Genomic DNA, 21,058 nt, shown 5'->3' with positions numbered 1-21,058 from the left:
ATAGTGGGCATGCGGGAGGCCGGGTGGACGTACCGCCGAATTGCTCAACACGTGGGGCGTGAGGTCTCCACAGTACATCGATGTTGTCGCCAGTGGTCGGCGGAAGGTGCACGTGCCCGTCGACCTGGGACCGGACCGCAGCGACGCACGGATGCACGCCAAGACCGTAGGATCCTACGCAGTGCCGTAGGGGACCGCACCGCCACTTCCCAGCAAATTAGGGACACTGTTGCTCCTGGGGTATCGGTGAGGACCATTCGCAACCGTCTCCATGAAGCTGGGCTACGGTCCCGCACACCGTTAGGCCGTCTTCCACTCACGCCCCAACATCGTGCAGCCCGCCTCCAGTGGTGTCGCGACAGGCGTGAATGGAGGGACGAATGGAGACGTGTCGTCTTCAGCGATGAGAGTCGCTTCTGCCTTGGTGCCAATGATGGTCGTTTGCGTGTTTGGCGCCGTGCAGGTGAGCGCCACAATCAGGACTGCATACGACCGAGGCACACAGGGCCAACACCCGGCATCATGGTGTGGGGAGCGATCTCCTACACTGGCCGTACACCACTGGTGATCGTCGAGGGGACACTGAATAGTGCACGGTACATCCAAACCGTCATCGAACCCATCGTTCTACCATTCGTAGACCGGCAAGGGAACTTGCTGTTCCAACAGGACAATGCGCGTCCGCATGCATCCCGTGCCACCCAACGTGCTCTAGAAGGTGTAAGTCAACTACCCTGGCCAGCAAGATCTCCGGATCTGTCCCCCATTGAGCATGTTTGGGACTGGATGAAGCGTCGTCTCACGCGGTCTGCACGTCCAGCACGAACGCTGGTCCAACTGAGGCGCCAGGTGGAAATGGCATGGCAAGCCGTTCCACAGGACTACATCCAGCATCTCTACGATCGTCTCCATGGGAGAATAGCAGCCTGCTTTCCTGCGAAAGGTGGATATACACTGTACTAGTGCTGACATTGTGCATGCTCTGTTGCCTGTGTCTGTGTGCCTGTGGTTCTGTCAGTGTGATCATGTGATGTATCTGACCCCAGGAATGTGTCAATAAAGTTTCCCCTTCCTGGGACAATGGCTCAAAAATGGCTCTGAGCACTATGGGACTCAACTGCTGAGGTCATTAGTCCCCTAGAACTTAGAACTAGTTAAACCTAACTAACCTAAGGACATCACAAACATCCATGCCCGAGGCAGGATTCGAACCTGCGACCGTAGCGGTCTTGCGGTTCCAGACTGCAGCGCCTTTAACCGCACGGCCACTTCGGCCGGCTTCTGGGACAATGAATTCACGGTGTTCTTATTTCAATTTCCAGGAGTGTACATGACGTCTTTTACGAAGAAGCTTTCAGTCAAAAGATGCGCTGCTTGAAGGGTACTTAATTTGATGTTGGCCCGTCTGAAACTGAACTTGGACGTAGTACTGAAAACCTCGTTTGGCGTGAGTTCCCTAGACAATTTTTGACATTTTTCTTTCCATGCGTTTTCAAATACGTTTATGTGAAGATTTATATTGTAAGTACAGAATCTTACTCGAGAGTAGAATTTCATATTTGCTTCGCTCTTGCCTCTTCATCGCTGACACTGCTCGCCCAGCTCTCTTTGCCAAATCACTGGTCATTGTGGTCATTGCCTGAATGCATCAACATTTACTCTTCTGTCTTCCACTGACTGACCAAATCTTCTTCAATAGTGATGACACTTCAAACAATGGTAGCAGCCCTCTGCTCGAGGTTCTGAGAGTGGGAATTCGGAATTTTTCCCACTTCACGCAATTTATTATGCATAGTTAAGTCACATTTTACTTAACTGTAAATAGAAACCATTTACCCTTGACAGGTGGAAGTTTTGTTAGAGTTAATCATGTGAATAATATGCGAGTAAATAAAATATATCCTATAAATGAAGTGAGGATGAAGGCATTGTACTTAATTACTGCTACCGTCTCTCCGAAATGACACGTAAGTAGCACGTTCCGGGTACCGACGTGAAAAGTACCGCCTTTGTTTGCTGTGCCTACTGTCTGCCAGTCTTAGCTTAGCTGCATCACTGACCCATCACTTCATCTGACCTTTGTGATCCGTCAGGTACTTAATGAATTTATCGTGAAGGTGAAATATTTTAGTTATTAGCAGTCTTTTCCTGGAATTTACAACTTTGAAGGACCAGGCACAATTTTCCCACACCCAGTCTACCTCATGTTTCACACGTTCATTTTTGCATGGAATGGAAGAAAGTGGAGAGGAGCCCAAGAATTTTTTTAAAGTGGCATAGAGCAGCCACCGTAGCTGATGTCCTGCACCTACACACATTAACATACTCCAAACTGTCGAAAGTAAGGCACTGCTAATAACTTTATGGTTTGATAGAAGCTCAATAATCCACAATGGCCTTAAACATAAAATACGTTCAAAAGAGACTCAATCGACATCCGAAACATTTTACGGCAAACTAGTTTACTTGTATAATATACTATAAATATGTGACATCTACCAGTAACACAAGCATGAACGTCCAAAGATAGTACTGTTACCACATCAGTAATAAAAAGGAGAGGTTAAAGTACCGTAATATAATTATCTTTTAATCTTTAATCTGTAATTCATTCATAATATTTAAGAATGTTGTCTAGTAAGTGTAATAGTGCTTTTAAAATCAGCATGTTCAAAATTAAATACGATCTCTTAAAACTGTAACACTATTGCTTGAGTCTGCGGTTGTATATTCATTATTATGCCTTTATTGTGTTGCATATAGGATTTAAGCATCCTTCCATTGAAATCCTGGAAGGAGAAATAAAAAATACAGTTCTGCAATTACCCCACATTAGAAAAATTTAGTCCTTTCCCCCTGATCAACGCAATTAACACAAACTTTACTATGACTTACTTTATGTTCGTAGAAAAGAATTTTCAGCAACCAATTACTTGTCCCAATAGTCAATTGCGAATTAGGAAAACCCCAGAAAAATTATATTAACAACAGGATAAACATGCAGGTTTAGTTTGATGATAAGTCCACGCTAAGAAAATACTTCCATGTTTCAGGAGCCCGAACATCGCGCTCACTTACAACATCCGCTGTTTCCCTACGTGCAGAAGAAGACGACATGTGAACAAGGTTCGTTAGCTTTTAGTTCAAAGTCGCTACAGACTCAGATATTTCCTGGATGATTATATTTCGGTAACGGCGAAATGCGTTTGTTGTAAATGCATATATATATATTGCATATGCATAAATATATTTTTATGTAAAATCAGAGTGGTGAAATTCGGAGGACTTAACTAGATGGTAACACAAACAATGCAAAGCCTTTCCACGCCTTACATTTTTCATACATTCTCCATGGGCAAAATGTTTCCATTAATAAATGTCACACAACGCCAAAGCAACTATTAAGGAAGTTCCTCTATGGTGACGCAGATAACAACAAACAGCGTTACTCAAAGTTCTAATAATACGAGGTGTATCTTATGCAAGAGCAGATATTTCTACTGATGTTTGGGGACAGTATACTGAAAAACGTTACATCAATATTTACCTCAATTGCACAACAATAATTATAACTATTACAAGTCATACATTTTTAGGTTTGTTAATACCTTCAAGTATGTGTACCAAGAGCAAGCCGATAATGCTTATTTTCCCCTGGACACCATTTCAAGTGTTGAAGTGTGGAGGCGTGGACGTGGAACAGTTAGTGTATACCTATAGGCATAGACCACTCACCGGTGCAGCTACAGCCATGCATAAATCAACAGGTCATAAAGTTTGTGACGTATTTGCGCGAAGACTCTTCGATGGAGAGAACAAACAAGTAATATACAGTTTTTTGTGCATATCATGGTACCACAGATAAAACTAACTACATTTACACACGTACACCCTGTATAGTACAAATTGGTTTATGTAGAATGTCGACCAATTCCGGTATCGAAACTGAATATAACAGTTCTAGCAGGGAACCGTGCTTTTAAAATTTATTCACAACGTAATTACTATTTACCAATATCTGAACTGTGCATTGACTCGTAAAATGAAAGGTATTGCATTGTACACTCCCAGCATTAAAAATGATTTAACAGTAACCAAAACGAAGAAGGCGACTGCCCTGATATAATTATTTTTGCACTCAATGCACTGCGGTAACAGACCGTCCCCTAGCTCACATTTACCGAGCATATGTTGCACGTGGAATACTGTCGCGTGGCTTGAAATTACTGTCCTCTCATTTTTATAAAAGATATTTACGGTCGAATATCGCTGTTGTCAGTCTGTTTCGCATTATATTTCATGCCCGAACATTATGACGTTCCAAAAGGAAAACAATATTCTGTCAACGAATCTACTGGGGATCTACAAAAACTACTTGTGTGAAACCAAGCTTCTTTAATTCACAAAGGATATCTTGCATATAGCGAAATAAGAGATGACGTAGATTTTCGAAAAGTGTTTGACAATGTACCTCATTGTCAACAAGTACCCCCCTCCTCAAAAAGAAAAGATGGCACCTAGTTTCATCACAACATCTATGAGAACAGCATCGTTAACGAACAGTGAAACAGTTCTGTTTACTTTATATGACAATGACCGAAAATCAACGGAGCGAGAAAAAGGCAATCTCTGGACACGGGATATTTGCAGGTTGTGAAGCAAATGAAGGTTGCCATAGCGAAGGACTGCTTTCAGAAACAAACTTTCTTCGTGAATGTGTGTCCCTTTTTTGCTGTGGGAAAAGTGGGTGCAACACAAGAGCTGGGAAAGACGCTGGTAAAAAATTCGGCTGACTGAGTAAGCATCCGTTGAAAACTACGCAGGGTGCTAGAAGAGTGGTCCTCCTAGAGTGTGACATTTAGAGACTTGGATGGGAGCTATCAGATGTAGCATTTCACTAAAACCTTTAAGTCGCTCAGTACATTTATTGGGAGTGTTATGAGAGTCAGCAAGTCTTGCGCAGCAATGACCTCTCCAATAAGGCTCCGTCTCTCCTCTGGATGCCGCCACGTAAGACGAAGAGACAACGCCCGAGAATGCTGCGGAAACGCGTCAGTCACCGCAAGCCTCATGGCAGCCACCTGCCACTCACCACTTGTTGAATCACACTCACTTAACAACTACCGTCGACACAGCACCTGACCAGATTCTCGTTCTCTCATAATAACAGTAACTACAGACTCAATCTGACTCTGAGGGATTTTCATAAAAATAATGAGCTTATAAGTGTTTCCTTTATAATTTTGATTAATTACTAGGTTTTGTGAGTATATGCGTCATTTTGACCAATGGTGTTATTTCTACAGCGGTTTGAAAGTTTACCTTTAATTACAATCACCCTCTATTTAAAACCCAGGGCGTATTATAATGCTAAATTGTGTCAAAATTTCAAATCAATCCGTAGCGTTACAATGCACTCCAGGTACGACAGGTGATTAATAAATCAAAGGTCCACCACGAACTGCTGCCCAACATCCCCCCCCCCCCCTCCTCCAGTACACCTCTTGCAATATGCCGATGACACCGCATTCCTCGCCCACGCTCCTACCCTCCAACGGCCCCAACGCCTTCTCCGGAACCACCTTGACCTTTTTGCCGCATGGTTCAACCAGTGTCTCCTGAAACTCAATCCTTCCAAGACCCAGGCAATCATCGTCGCTCGTACCACTCGCTGCTTCTGGCTCCTGGATTTCTCCCTTACCGTCTGCACCCGTCCTGTCTGCTCACCCCCACCATCACCTACCTTGGCCTCACCATTGACCTCACCTCACCTGGATCCCTCATCTCCACTCCATCCAATCCAAAGCCCACAACCGCCTCCGACTCCTCAACCCTCCTCCACACATACAAATCCTTAATCCGCCCCATCCTCTGTTATGCCAGTCCCGCCTGAATATCTGCCCCCCCCCCCCCCCGAAATACAATAAAGAAAAAAAAAAAAACAAAAACACGAAATGCTGCTGAAGAGGCAGCAGTGTGAGCGGTGTCCTCGTCCACTTCGCCCCCCCCCCCCCCCCCTGTTCCAACCTGTGCTGCATGCAGCGTGACGTGTGCGCAGTGGCGGCCCGCCGCCTTCTGCCGGGCTACCAGCTGGTGGCGGGCGTGGGCCTGTACCGCGTCTACCGCACGCAGCGCGGCTTCATCGACGCGGAGAACCGCTGCCTCCGCGACGGCGCGCACCTCGCCGTGCCGGAGACGCCGGCCGAGGCAAGGGCCATCGCAGGCCTGCTGGCCGCGCACCGCCTGCACCACGCCTGGGTCGGCATCCGGCGGCACGCGCCCTTCATGCCCAAGTTCACCACCCTGCTGGGTAAGTCGCACCGCCTAACGAAGAGCGCGCGCTGCTGTCTTAAGGTTGGCTGATATAAAAGTTACACACGGTCAGTTTCAAACTAAAATTTGTAGTACCACTTTACTGTTACATTTTTAATATTCTCGAATACTCCGACAGATTTGCTACAAATACACTACTAGCCATTAAAATTACTACACCACGAAGATAACGTTCTACAGACGTGAAATTTAACCGACGGGAAGAAGATCCTGTGATATGCAAATGACTAGCTTTTCAGAGCATTCACACAAGGCTGGTGCCGGTGGCGACACCTACAACGTGCTGATGTGAGGAAAGTAACCAACCGATTTCTCATACACAAACAGCAGTTGACCAGCGTTGCCTGGTGAAATGTTGTTGTTATGCCTCTTGTAAGGAGGAGAAATGCCTACCATCAGGTTTACGACTTTGATAAAGGTCGGATTGTTGCCTATCGCGATTGCGGTTTATCGTATAGCGACATTGCTGCTCGCGTTAGTCGAGATCCAATGACTGTTAGCAGAATATGGAATCGGTGGGTTCAGGAGGGTAATACGGAGCGCCGTGCTGGATGCCAACGGCCTCCTATCACTAGCAGTCGAGATGACAGGCATCTTATCCGCATGGCTGTAACGGATCGTGCAGCCACGTCTCGATCCCTGAGTCAACAGATGGGGACGTTTGCAAGACAACAACCATCTGCACGAACAGTTCGACGACGTTTGCAGCAGCATGGACTATCAGCTCGGAGACCATGGCAGCGGTTACCCTTGACGCTGCATCATAGACAGGAGCGCCTGCGATGGTGTACTCAACGACGAACCTGGGTGCACGAATGGCAAAATGTCATTTTTTCGGATGAATCCAGGTTCTGTTTACAGCATCATGATGGTCGCATCCGTGTTTGGCGACATCGCACATTGGAAGCGTGTATTCGTCGTCGCCATACTGGCGTATCACCCTGCGTGATGGTATGGGGTGCCATTGGTTACACCTCTTGTTCGCATTGACGGCGGTTTGAGTAGTGGACGTTACATTTCAGATGTGTTACGACCCGCGGCTCTACCCTTCATTCTATCGCGACAAAACCCTACATTTCAGCAGGATAATGCACGACCGCATGTTGCAGGTCCTGTACGGGCCTTTCTGGATACAGAAAATGTTCGACTGCTGCCCTGGCCAGCACATTCTTCAGATCCCTCACCAATTGAAAACGTCTGGTGAATGGAGGCCGAGCAACTGGCTCGTCACAATACGCCAGTCACTACTCTTGATGAACTGTGGTATCATGTTGAAGCTGCATGGGCAGTTGTACCTGTACACGCCATCCAAGCTCTGTTTGACTCAATGCCCAGGCGTATCAAGTCCGTTATAACGGCCAGACGTTTTTGTTCTGGTTACTGTTTTTTCAAGATCTATGCAGCCAAACTGCGTGAAAAAGTAATCACATGTCAGTTCTAGTGTAATATATTTGTCCAATGAACACCGGTTTATCATCTTGGTGTAGCAATTTTAATGGCCAGCAGTGTACATGTCGTTCGTATAAGAGAGAACAGGTAGCCACTTTTACTTTTTGGTCGCCATTGAAGATGATATTGTCTTTGTTAGGTAGTACTTCCTCGTAGCTAGCCGTGCCCTCTGCTGCACGGATACTGTAAATGAAATACGACTCCAAGTGCACACAGTGTCTTATAGATTTAGCTGTAAGGGCTCAGCATGTCGTGGTAAGAGTAAAGTGCCGCAGTCGCGGTGCGGTTTGGTGACGAGTGCTTGTCGGCAGGCGACGACGTGAAGAAGCTGGCGTTCCACGAGTGGGAGGAGGAGGGCGTGGTGCCGCTGGAGGACTGCTGCACGCTGAGCGGCCCGCGCGGCGGCCGCGGCGTCGGGCTGTCGGTGTGGCCGTGTTCGCGGCCGCTCACCTTTGTCTGCGAGCAGCCGGCGGGCGCCGCGCTGCCCCGCGGCTACTGGCTGGCCGGCGACGGCAGCGCGCTGCGCCTGCACCCGCTGTCCGAGGGCCGCGACGACGCCGCCGCCGCCTGCCGCGGGGAGGCCGCCCTGCTGGCCGTGCCGCGCACAGACTCCCACGCCGAGGAGCTGCTGGCCGCCTTGCACCGGCACAACGTCACCAGCGACGTCTTCGTCGGCATACAAGCCGACGCCGGAAGCGGCTTCCACACTGATGCGGGTCAGTTTCCATTTCTTCTGTGCCATCGTTTAAACCGTCGGTGTTTGTAAAATGATGCATCGTGTCCAAAGGGACAGTGTTCGTACAACAATCCTCTGGACTGAAGGACTTGAAATGATACAGTAGTTCCCGCTCCATAAACAGCAGGTTTCGCTGCTCGCTCGCACCGGGAATTACAAACGGAAGCGGCTCCGCCGCTAATTTTTATTGCACGACGCGGCCGGCCGCGGGTGCAACAGAACCGATGTGGACGGGTGGAAAGAAATGTGTCAGTCTTCATGTTGTTGTACTTGTGGTCTTCAGTCCTGAGACTGGTATGATGCAGCTCTCCATGCTACTCTATCCTGTGCAAGCTTCTTCATCTCCCAGTACCTACTGCAACCTACGTCCTTCTGAATCTGTTTAGTGTATTCATCTCTTGGTCTCCCTCTACGATTTTCACCCTCCACGCTGCCCTCCAATACTAAATTGATGCCTCAGAACATGTCCTACCAACCGATCCCTTCTTCTAGTCAAGTTTTGCCACAAACTTCTCTTCTCCCCAATCCTGTTCAATACCTCCTCATTAGTCATATGATCTACCTATCTAATCTTCAGCATTCTTCTATAGCACCACATTTCGAAAGCTTCTATTCTCTTCTTGTCCAAACTAGTTATCGTCCATGTTTCACTTCCATACATGGCTACGCTCCATACAATTACTTTCAGAAACGACTTCCTGACACTTAAATCTATACTCAACAAATTTCTCTTCTTCAGAAACGTTTTCCTTGCCATTGCCAGTCTACATTTGATATCCTCTCTACTTCGACCATCATCAGTTATTTTGCTCCCCAAATAGCAAAACTCCTGTACTACTTTAAGTGTCTCATTTCCTAATCCAATTCCTTCAGCATCACCCGACTTAATTCGACTACATTCCATTACCCTCGTTTTGTTTTAGTTGATGTTCATCTTATACCCTCCTTTCAAGACACTGTCCATTCCGTTCAACTGCTCCTCCAAGTCCTTTGCTGTCTCTGACTGAATTACAATGTCATCGGCGAATGCATATTTATATGTGTCGTGTATTACGCATTTCTTGTACGAGAATGTGAATCTGCACATGAACTTTCCTAAACCTCCTCACACCTTTCCATAAAGCATGGCTAAATCTTGGAAAGTAGTTCTGTTGTATAGTAGTGTCAACCTTACTCCTCGGTAATGGATCAGAGAGACAGCACAGGCAGGTAAAAGTCAAAGACGTTCGAGTGTCACAAGATTTGGGGTGGAGAGGTTGGTCACGGCCAAGTGGTTCGACCATCCCTTCCACCGGGGCCCAGGAAGACCTCTGGGTGCCCGCGATATTCTGGGAGTGTTAGAGAAGACGGGTAAGTGAGCAGACATGCCCTCAGTGCGGCTGTCTCCATGTTCACGCGTGGTAGAGAGGTATTTGAATGTTTGCAACAATTCTTTCATTCCCAGCTTCGGATTGTGTAAGGAAATGAATGTTCTCGTTTAATTTCGGAAATTTGATCTCCTATGTTAATGTATCTGGTCCCGGTTTTCCCGTTATCCTCATCACATAGTGGATGTCCCATGTAAAATATTTGGAGAATTTGGTGGTATACATTTGGCCAACGCAAGTCCTTCTTGCCCGTAGAATTGTGCGTGCAGATTAGTATACAATATACCAGAGCTATAAGGTGTAAAATTGTAATATCTGTAAACTGGATCAATTGCTCCATTCGTTGCAAAGTTCAGTGATAATGTTTAAAATAAATAATCAGTTGTCATCAGTGTTTAACATTCCCTAAAAATCACAAAGGAGTCAAGTTAAAGAAATTCAATTAAAATAAAAGATATACTGTAGAATGCAGGGACCCACATATCAGCGTGTGAGCCCTCCAGCCCCTTGCCTAGTATCGTACAGAATAGGGCACGCTCTCTAGGTAGTGCTCTCAAACTTTCCTCCCCCGTTATCCGTTGCGCAATTTTCATTCAGGGCTTGACGACATCAGCTTTCATCTGGCGTCCCTAGGCAAGGAGGGTTGACCGTAACCTTTAAAACTGAAGCGTTAAGGAAACTGTTATAGGCATGCGTGTTCAAATACAGAGATACGTAGGCAGACAGAATACGCTCCTGCAGTAGGCAACTCCTACATAAGACAACAAGTGTCTGGTGCAGTTGTTAGATCGGTTACTGCTGCTACAATGGCAGGTTATCAAGATTTAACTGACTTTTGACATGGTGTAATAGTCGACGAACGAGCGGTGGAACACAGCATCTGCATGGTTGCGATGAAGTGGGAATTTTCCCGGACGACCATTTCATAAGTGCACCGTGAATATCACAAATCAGGTAACACATCAAATCTCCGACGTCGCTGCGGCCGAAAGGAGATCCTGCAAGAACGACACTAACAACGACTGAAGAGAATTGTTCAACGTGACAGAAGTGCAACCCTGCAAATTCCTGCTCATATCAATGCTGGGCCGTCAAAAAATGTCAGCGTGCGAACCATTCAACAAAAGATCAACGACATGGGCTTTCGGAGCCAAAGGCCCACTCGTGTGCCCTTGATGACTGCTCGACACAAAGCTTTATGCCTCGCCTGCGCACGTCAACACCGACATTGGACGTTGATGACTCGAAATATGTTGCCTGGTCGGACCAGTCTCCTTTCAAACTGTGTCGTGTACGGGTATTGAGACGGCCCGATGGATCCATGGACCCTGCATGTCAACAGGGCACTGTTCAATCTGGTAGGGGCTCTGTAATGGTGTGGGGTGTGTGCAGTTGGAGTGATATGGAACCCTTGATAAGCATCATATCTGATCACTTGCATCCATTTATGTCCATTGTAACTTACAACGTATATGGGCAATTCCAGCAGGACAATGGGACACCCCACACTTCCAGAATTGCTACAGAGTGGCTCCAGGAACACCCTTCTGAGTTCAGACACTCCCGCCGGCCACCAAACTCCCCAAACACGAACATTATCGAACATATCTGAGGTGCCTTGCAACGCGGTCTTCACAAGAGATCTACACACCCTCGCTCTCTTTCGATTGATGGACAGCTCTGCAAGATTCGTGTTGTCAGTTCCCCCTAGCACTACTTCAGACTTTAATCGAGTGCATACCACGGCGTTTTGTGACACTTCTGTGTCCTCGCGTGGGACCTGCACTATATTAGGCAGGTGTACCAGTTTCTTTGGCTCTTCAGCGTCTTTTTTTTTTTTTTTTGGTCATCAGTCTGCTGACTGGTTTGATGCGGCCCGCCACGAATTCCTTTCCTGTGCTAACCTCTTCATCTCAGAGAAGCACTTGCAACCTACGTCCTCAATTATTTGCTTGACGTATTCCAATCTCTGTCTTCCTCTACAGTTTTTGCCCTCTACAGCTTCCTCTAGTACCATGGAAGTCATTCTCTCATATCTTAGCAGATGTCCTATCATCCTGTCCCTTCTTCTTATCAGTGTTTTCCACATATTCCTTTCGTCTCCGATTCTGCGTAGAACTTCCTCATTCCTTACCTTATCAGTACACCTAATTTTCAACATTCGTCTATAGCACCACATCCCAAATGCTTCGATTCTCTTCTGTTCCGGTTTTCCCACAGTCCATGTTTCACTACTATACAATGCTGTACTCCAGACGTACATCCTCAGAAATTTCATCCTCAAATTAAGGCCGGTATTTGATATTAGTAGACTTATCTTGGCCAGAAATGCCTTTTTTGCCATAGCTAGTCTGCTACGGCAGTGTTTATCTGTGGGGAACTTCGAGGTCGTGGTGAAAAGTAATGCCTCCAGTTTTACATGTGAAAACTCTTACAGCTTTTTATATAAAACGGACTTTATTAAAAAATTTCTTCTGTGTTTCACTCGCAGCTTCCGTAAGATCAAGGTATGGCATCTTGTGTAAGCTTTTGACAAAATTGTTTATTTCTGGTTGATCACTTAAGCTCAGGACAAACAAGTTTTGCCATATGTTCCATTATCAACTGTTCCTACCGACATTACGTCTATACATCACTTTGTTCTACGTCTATGTAATAGTTCTCTGAGATTTTATCTTATACTTACGTCGAGATCGGATGACCTCCCTTAATCATCTTCGAACGTAATTTCTTTTGTGAACTATGTTGTTAAGACAGATCGCGTATTTAGTTTCTATAGAATTTTCCTGTTACTTCTGGATAGTTGTAAAGTGACAGAGCGTTCCAATGATGCTTCATGTTTATAAGTAAATTATATCGTATGTAGTAAGATAATTTTTGCCACAAGTATTGTGCATTATGTAAAAGTCCGATCTTATTATCGTCTATTGTTTATTGTTTATGGTGTTGTGTTCCTCCCATTTGTCTTTCTATTGGGTCGGTAAAGTTTCACAGATAATTTTTAAGTCCGAGGTTGGTCTGTTCGTTTGGGATATTATTCGGATATGTATTTGCGTGCGCATAAGTTTCCGGTTCTTCCAAATTGTTCATGGTCTCATCTTTTAGTATATTATGTAGAGTTTTCAAAGCGTTTTCGATTGTGTTCGGTCTCTGATATTTGTTTTTTAAGTGTAGATAAAAACTGGACTGTTCTTTAAATCTGAGACTAAAACTTAGTGCTCTTTGTTCGATCTAAAAACTGTTCCAGTCATCCCAGTAAATTTTATATACACCTAGATCAGTGATGACAGGGACGTCACTTTTTCCTGCTACCGTCTTTGTAACATATTGGTAGTGCGAAATGCTAGTCGTACTTTCGTATTTCTTAAAAACAAAGCCGAGACCAGGGAAAGCGACGTCCAGATCTTTTCTAATCCAGTTTTACACAAAATTTTCTGTGACGACTGCAACAGTTTTACATCGGACACACAGGACAGAGTTTTAGTATCGAGTTTAAAGAACACACAAGAGTGTGTGAAAGCAACCAATCAAGTTTCTATCTACACTTAAAAAATAAAAACCTTAGAGCGAACACAGCTGATAACATTTCGAAAATTCCGCATAGGATACTAAAAGGCCAAACCATAAACATTTCGGAATAACTGGAAATTTGTTATCGGAACGACATCCTAAACAAACAGACGGACTCCGCACATACATGTAATCTGGAACGCTTTACTGACGCAGTAGAAAAATAAAAGGGATGAAGACTATAAAACAAATAAAAAACGATAGACAACACTTAGATGGCATATCTACATAAAGCACAATATCGCCGGCAAAAAATCTCTAAATACTTAAGATATAATTTACTTGTAAACAAAAATGCTTCAAATGGCTCTGAGCACTATGGGACTTAACTTCTGAGGTCATCTGTCCCCTAGAACTTAGAACTACTTAAAGCTAATTAACCTAAGGACATCACAGACATCCATGCCCGAGGCAGGATTCGAACCTGCGACCGTAGCGGTCGCGCGGTTACGGACTGAAGCGCCTAGAACTGCTCGGCCATCCCGGCTGGCACTTGTAAACAAAAAGCATCGCTAGAACGATCCATTATTTTACAACTATCAAAACATAAAACGAAATTTCTACAGAAAGTGACCCATTATAACAATAAGGTACATAAAATAACTTCCATTCTAAGATGATTTATGGATGACACTCGATTTAGACCTAAGTGCCGTATAAGATATAATCTCATGGTTATACTGCGTTGACGTTGGAACGAATGAGCAATTTTGCTACAATTCTTCTACACAGAGTAAATACGTTACCAATATGGTGCCTAAAAGAAATTATGTTCCCAAACGATTCTTTCACGTGACTCCATCTAGACGTAAGTATGACATAAAATGTCATTATATTATAACATAGATGTAGAATAAAATGATATATAAATGCAATATCGACAGGAACATTTGACAATGGCACTTATGCGCAAACGAGCTTGTCGCGAAGTTACGTAATCAACAAGCAACAGATAATTTACAGTTAATTTTGCCAAAAGTATTAGCATTCCACATCATCATTAATTATGCCTACATTTTTATTTCTCACCATAATCACCCTGGTGACAAATATATTTCTCCAAACGGGCGACCAGTTTGTTGACACCATCATTGTAGAATGTTTATCCTTATTGACGGAGCCACAGCCCCACCCCGCCTCTCTTTGCGCCACTTCGTCACTATCAAGGTGAAGTCCGCGATGGTCTTCTGTTAGTTATGCAACCAGATGAAGACCGGATGGGGCCAAGTCGGGACTGTATGTAGGATTATCGATGACAGTGAACCTAAGGCGTCAGATTGCTGTAGATGTCGCAGCGCTCCGGTCTGGTCTAGCGTTGTCATCCTGAACGAGAGGTAGCTTCGTGTCTAGACGAACTCTTCGAATTCATGCTTCAGTTTTCTGTGGATCTCGCACTATCCTCTAGGTTATGGTGGTGTCTGTTAGCATGAATTCCAAGTGCACCACATCTTGAACATCCGAAGAGACTGCGACCATGACTTTGCCTGCTGATGAAATGGTCTTGACTTTATTTGGCGTCTGTGATCCTTTGTGGCGGAACTGCACTATTACTCTCTTGTTTCCGTGGTCAAAATGGGGAACGTAGCTTTCATCACCTGTCACAGGGTTCTTAAGGGAGACATCATCCTCAGGCTTAAAATTCAAATAAAATAATTGACAGACGTCCGGTATCCCCTCTCTCATGTCAAGAAAGAGAATTCTGTACACCCACTGTGCACACGGTTGTCTGTACCGACGCTCTGCGATGACGACCTGCAAACCCTCTCCCCACATTAACTGAGAGCTGTGTCTCCGATAACCTACGATTTTTCCCGACAAGTTCATCATGATGTCGATACAATTATCACCGTGTACAGCTTCCATTCTCCCATGTTTATCAAATGGAGGCACCTTTTTTGCGGTTAGGAACTCGATTAAACGGCCCCTTGTCACGGTTCGCGCGGATCCCGCCGTAGGAGCTTCGACTCCTCCCTCGGGCATGGGTGTGTGTGTTGTCCTTAGCGTAAGTTACTATAAGTTAGATTGTGTGTAAACTTAGGGACCGATGAACTCAGCAGTTCGGCCCCATAAGACCTTACCAAAAATTTCCAAATTTCAGCTTGTTTTAAGAACAGAATAAAAACATAGTGACGACGTCATGGTAATATTTTTCAGCCGGCCGCTGTGACCGAGCGGTTCCAAGCGCTTCAGTCCGAAACCGCGCTTCTGCTACGGTCGCTGGTTCGAATCCTGCCTCGGGCATGGATGTGTGTGATGCCCTTAGTTATGTTTAAGTAGTTCTTAGTCTAGGGGACTGACGACCTCAGGAGATACATATCTCGCCTTTCTACTAAATTAGGAGTTCGTGTACCGTTACTGAAGCCTCCATATGCTGCTGATCAAATATACACTCCTGGAAATTGAAATAAGAACACCGTGAATTCATTGTCCCAGGAAGGGGAAACTTTATTGACACATTCCTGGGGTCAGATACATCACATGATCACACTGACAGAACCACAGGCACATAGACACAGGCAACAGAGCATGCACAATGTCGGCACTAGTACAGTGTATATCCACCTTTCGCAGCAATGCAGGCTGCTATTCTCCCATGGAGACGATCGTAGAGATGCTGGATGTAGTCCTGTGGAACGGCTTGCCATGCCATTTCCACCTGGCGCCTCAGTTGGACCAGCGTTCGTGCTGGACGTGCAGACCGCGTGAGACGACGCTTCATCCAGTCCCAAACATGCTCAATGGGGGACAGATCCGGAGATCTTGCTGGCCAGGGTAGTTGACTTACACCTTCTAGAGCACGTTGGGTGGCACGGGATGCATGCGGACGCGCATTGTCCTGTTGGAACAGCAAGTTCCCTTGCCGGTCTACGAATGGTAGAACGATGGGTTCGATGACGGTTTGGATGTACCGTGCACTATTCAGTGTCCCCTCGACGATCACCAGTGGTGTACGGCCAGTGTAGGAGATCGCTCCCCACACCATGATGCCGGGTGTTGGCCCTGTGTGCCTCGGTCGTATGCAGTCCTGATTGTGGCGCTCACCTGCACGGCGCCAAACACGCATACGACTATCATTGGCACCAAGGCAGAAGCGACTCTCATCGCTGAAGACGACACGTCTCCATTCGTCCGTCCATTCACGCCTGTCGCGACACCACTGGAGGCGGGCTGCACGATGTTGGGGCGTGAGCGGAAGACGGCCTAACGGTGTGCTGGACCGTAGCCCAGCTTCATGGAGACGGTTGCGAATGGTCCTCGTCGATACCCCCGGAGCAACAGTGTCCCTAATTTGCTGGGAAGTGGCGGTGCGGTCCCCTACGGCACTGCGTAGGATCCTACGGTCTTGGCGTGCATCCGTGCATCGCTGCGGTCCGGTCCCAGGTCGACGGGCACGTGCACCTTCCGCCGACCACTGGCGACAACATCGATGTACTGTGGAGACCTCACGCCCCACGTGTTGAGCAATTCGGCGGTTTCCACCCGGCCTCCCGCATGCCCACTATACGCCCTCGCTCAAAGTCCGTCAACTGCACATACGGTTCACGTCCACGCTGTCGCGGCATGCTACCAGTGTTAAAGACTGCGATGGAGCTCCGTATGCCACGGCAAACTGGCTGACACTGACGGCGGCGGTGCACAAATGCTGCGCAGCTAGCGCCATTCGACGGCCAACACCGCGGTTCCTGGTGTGTCAGCTGTGCCGTGCGTGTGATCATTGCTTGTACAGCCCTCTCGCAGTGTCCGGAGCAAGTATGGTGGGTCTGACACACCGGTGTCAATGTGTTCTTTTTTCCATTTCCAGGAGTGTATTTGCTACCTTGGTTTCTGGACCAAGACATGGAACTCAGCGTGGATTGTGTGTTGCTCTTTACGACGATATTATTGTTTTTCATCTTTATTCATCTGAGCTCACTTTACATCCATTTGTAACATTCACTTTCCGCTATCTGGTTCGTGACAGTGATCATAGGTTCTGTCGTTTATCACACAAAAGCACGTTTGAGAATTTGACAATTTGTTCATCAGCTTTACCTTATCACGTTATTAAAAAACTATTAAAATTTTACCTCATCCAGCCCTCACTATGAAACTTGGATTAGAATTACCAATGAACTCTTATCTCTTACCCAAGCAATAAGTTACCATCAAGAAGATCCATCTTTGGAACGATTAACTGCAGTAATTCCGCGTTGACTGGTGTTTTAAAATGCGTGAATATAGATCAGATCCATGTGAAATTACTCTACTATCATTTGTCTCTAAACTTTCAAGACGGTTCTGTCTTTGAACCTGTTGGTTATGGTAATGCCACCGATCATATGTAGGAGTGAACCATGAGCTTTCAACTTCCTGCAGCAACTTCCCGAGGTCCACTCAAACCCGTCGTTGACACTTCTCAGTAGATCCGGACAGTTACTTCTGTGCACTACTGACGCTTGTAAGTTGCTAGCGTATTTGAGATGTTGCACGGTCTCAACACGACAATAACTACACTAATACAAGTAACTATCAAGCATTCTATGACTGAGTGATTGGAACATCCCCACAAGATTACAGTTCCGCCACCAAAGTGGCACATTATCGTCTTGCAGCCTGGAAAGATCTCTTCGCGTTTGTATAATTATTTATTACGTTAGCAAAAAGTATATCATGAGACGATATGATGTATGTTCATTGAAATATTTTAGCTGAATTCATTCAAGCTGTCCGAATTGCCTAACTGTATTTTTGTTATATATCTCAAGACTTTGCAAAAACAGACATAATGTCTGATGGGATAACTGCAATCACTGGTTTTTCCAGTGTTATTTGTAATCCGTCTTGATTGCAAAAAACGTTTATTCACATGACCAGTTTCGGTTCCTCTAGAACCATCTTCAGTTCTGCAAAATGGCGCAAATGGCTCTGAGCACTGTGTGACTAAACTTCTGAGGTCAGCAGTATTCTAGAACTTAGAACTACTCAAACCTAACTAGCCTAAGGACACCACACACATCCATGCCCGAGGCAGGATTCGAACCTGCGACCCTAGCGGTCGCGCGGTTCCAGACCGAAGCGCCTAGAACCGCTCTGCCACATAGGCTCAGTTCTGCAATTTCGGTTACAGGAGTAACCCGTCCATACACAGCAACCTTCACATGTTACGTCGAGTGACATGCTGCGTGATGTGACGCAGCATGTGAAGGTTGCTGTGAATGGACGGGTTGCTACTGTAACTGAAATTGCACATCTGAAGATGGTTCTAGAGGAACCGAAACCGGCCATGTGAATAAACATTTTTTTGCAGTCAAGACGGATTATAAATAACATTGGAACATCTCAAAGCGGTAGCTGCTTGCCGAAACCGGTAATGTGAATATTTTGTACATTTTGAAGCTATCGCTAACGTGACACATTATTATACAAGCATTTACAAAGGTCGTATACTTCCAGGTGACATTATGGCAATTTTCAAAATTTCGTGTGGTCAACGAACGTCGCTCATCATACAATAGACCATTTTCTTTCCAATAGGTTGAAAGTATGTGGCAGCAGCGTTCCTTCCTGAGGAACTGCGTCTGTTAATGTTAAGGAGCTCTAGTCAGAAATTTTAGTTTATTGGTATGTTTCTTCGAACAAAATTGTATCTGATCAGTATCTTTCGCTATTGGCGATATAGCGTCCACAGTGTTTGTCTCCACACCAGCGTGGAAGGTGCATTAGAAAAAAGCGAGCCACGGGTTGTAATATTAAAATCGCTGAGGTGATCGCCTAAGAAAGTTCAAAATGGTTCAAATGGCTCTGAGCACTATGGGACTTAACATCTATGGTCATCAGTCCCCTAGAACTTAGAACTACTTAAGCCTAACTAACCTAAGGACAGCACACAACACCCAGTCATCACGAGGCAGAGAAAATCCCTGAATCCGCCGGGAATCGAACCCGGGAACCCGGGCGTGGGAAGCGAGAACGCTACCGCACGACCACGAGCTGCGGAAGCCTAACAAAGAAGCTGGAGTCCCTACATGAGCGCTGAGAACTCATATTTGCTGTTAGAGGGACATGGGCGCACATCCATGTTACGACAGAGCGGGCATCATGTGCAAGCGTCGACAATTCACCAAAGTCTGTAGCGCTGAAAACAGAGAAATGGAGACTTCGAAAGAAGCGCAAAGGGATTTATGCGTTACCTTATAGCGGAAGGAGTGTGGAGAAAGGAAATCAATCGAAGAATGGCACTGTCTGTCTGTTGCAATTCCAATGCTCAACCCGACTTCTGGGCCGGAGTGGCCGAGCGGTTCTAGGCACTACAGTCTGGAACAGCGCAACCATTACGGTCGTAGGTTCGAATCCTGCCTCGGGCATGGATGTGTGGTATGACCTTAGGTTACTTAGGTTTAAGTAGTTCTAAGTTCTAGGGGACTGATGACCTCAGAAGTTACGTCTCATGGTGTTCAGAGTCTTTTTTTTTTTTTTTTTTGGGCCAACACCCACCGCCGTAGCTCGCCGCGCCGATCTTTAATAATGAAGGCATCCACTGGCTGGAAAATGGCACCAGTAATATTACGTATCGATCCAGAACATGCGTCGTCGGCTAAAGACATCCGTCCTTCCTTGAATCGGTTGTGCCACGCCTTACAGCGGATATGCAGTGCTCTTCATTTACTTGTGCCATTCTTCGAGGAATTTCTGTTTCCTGCACTCCTTCGGAGGTCAGAAAACGCGCTGCACCCCCTTGCTCTTCTTTTGAAGTCACCATTCCACCGTTTACAGCGCAACTGTGTGCAGTGGACGTTCTCCGTGAGCGCGTGCTCGCTTTGTAGTCTCGAGGGTGTGCGGCCATGTCCATCTAGGGGCGAGTTTTGGGCCTCGGCGCTCTTGTAGGGACCACACCTTGCTCTTGTTCCGTAGACAGTGGCATTACGAGCCCTTCCTCCGTTTCCAGTCTACAACCTCTTGTTGGTTTCTTACAAATAACAGACTCATCTACCGCTGACTTCTTTACCTCCATTATGCTGTAGCCCATTTTTCGCAGTCAGTGATATGTTTCCGGGAATCGGTTTTTTATGGTCCACTGATTCCCTTAACGCGATCGGGACGGTCTCATAGCGGACACGTTTGAGCTTTCTTCGCTTTACTGTCAGTATTTTGTCCTGTCGTGTGTCCTACAGGTGAGCCCTTGGAACTGCTGGCCTTCAAGAACTGGCTGCCAGGCCACCCGCAGCGGTCACGGGAGACTCGGCGGTGTGTCTGCATGGAGACCAGGGGCGTTCTCAAGGTCTGCGACTGCGAGCTGCCGCTGCCATTCTTCTGCGAGATACACTTCTGACCCACAGCTCTGCCGCTGTTGCTTCTGCTATTGTCTCCTGTAGATGCGTCGTGCTACGGTCTACTGTACTTTAAACTACTATGAAACACTAGTTGCACTTCGAGACTCCATTTTGTACTCCATGACCGCGGAGCGAGATATTAAGCTTACATTCACAGAGAAAGTTTATTCCAGACTTTCAATTACAAGTAATGTTTCTGTACGAAGTTGTAATAAACAGATGATCACAATACGAACATATATTTTTCTGTTAATTTTATTAATATGAAGCGGTTATCACAAAAGAGACATCTC

The 21,058-nt window shown here is 46.0% G+C and overlaps 1 protein-coding gene across 1 annotated transcript in view; it reads left to right on the top strand.

The window, feature by feature from the left end:
• The window catches only part of LOC126456379 (uncharacterized), a 33,446-nt gene extending 12,682 nt beyond the window's left edge, over positions 1–20,764 (top strand). Inside the window, exons 3-5 of the mRNA XM_050092133.1 lie at positions 6,059–6,310; positions 8,094–8,498; positions 20,607–20,764. Coding sequence (XP_049948090.1) covers positions 6,059–6,310; positions 8,094–8,498; positions 20,607–20,764 — 815 coding nt within the window. The remainder of the gene's footprint in view (positions 1–6,058; positions 6,311–8,093; positions 8,499–20,606) is intronic.
• The last annotated feature ends 294 nt before the right edge of the window (positions 20,765–21,058 follow it).

The sequence above is a fragment of the Schistocerca serialis genome, chromosome 2 (genome assembly GCF_023864345.2).
Source record: "Schistocerca serialis cubense isolate TAMUIC-IGC-003099 chromosome 2, iqSchSeri2.2, whole genome shotgun sequence".
NCBI lineage: Eukaryota > Metazoa > Arthropoda > Insecta > Orthoptera > Acrididae > Schistocerca > Schistocerca serialis.
Note: the sequence above shows the minus strand (reverse complement) of the source record. Positions and strands in the feature narration are given on the sequence as shown.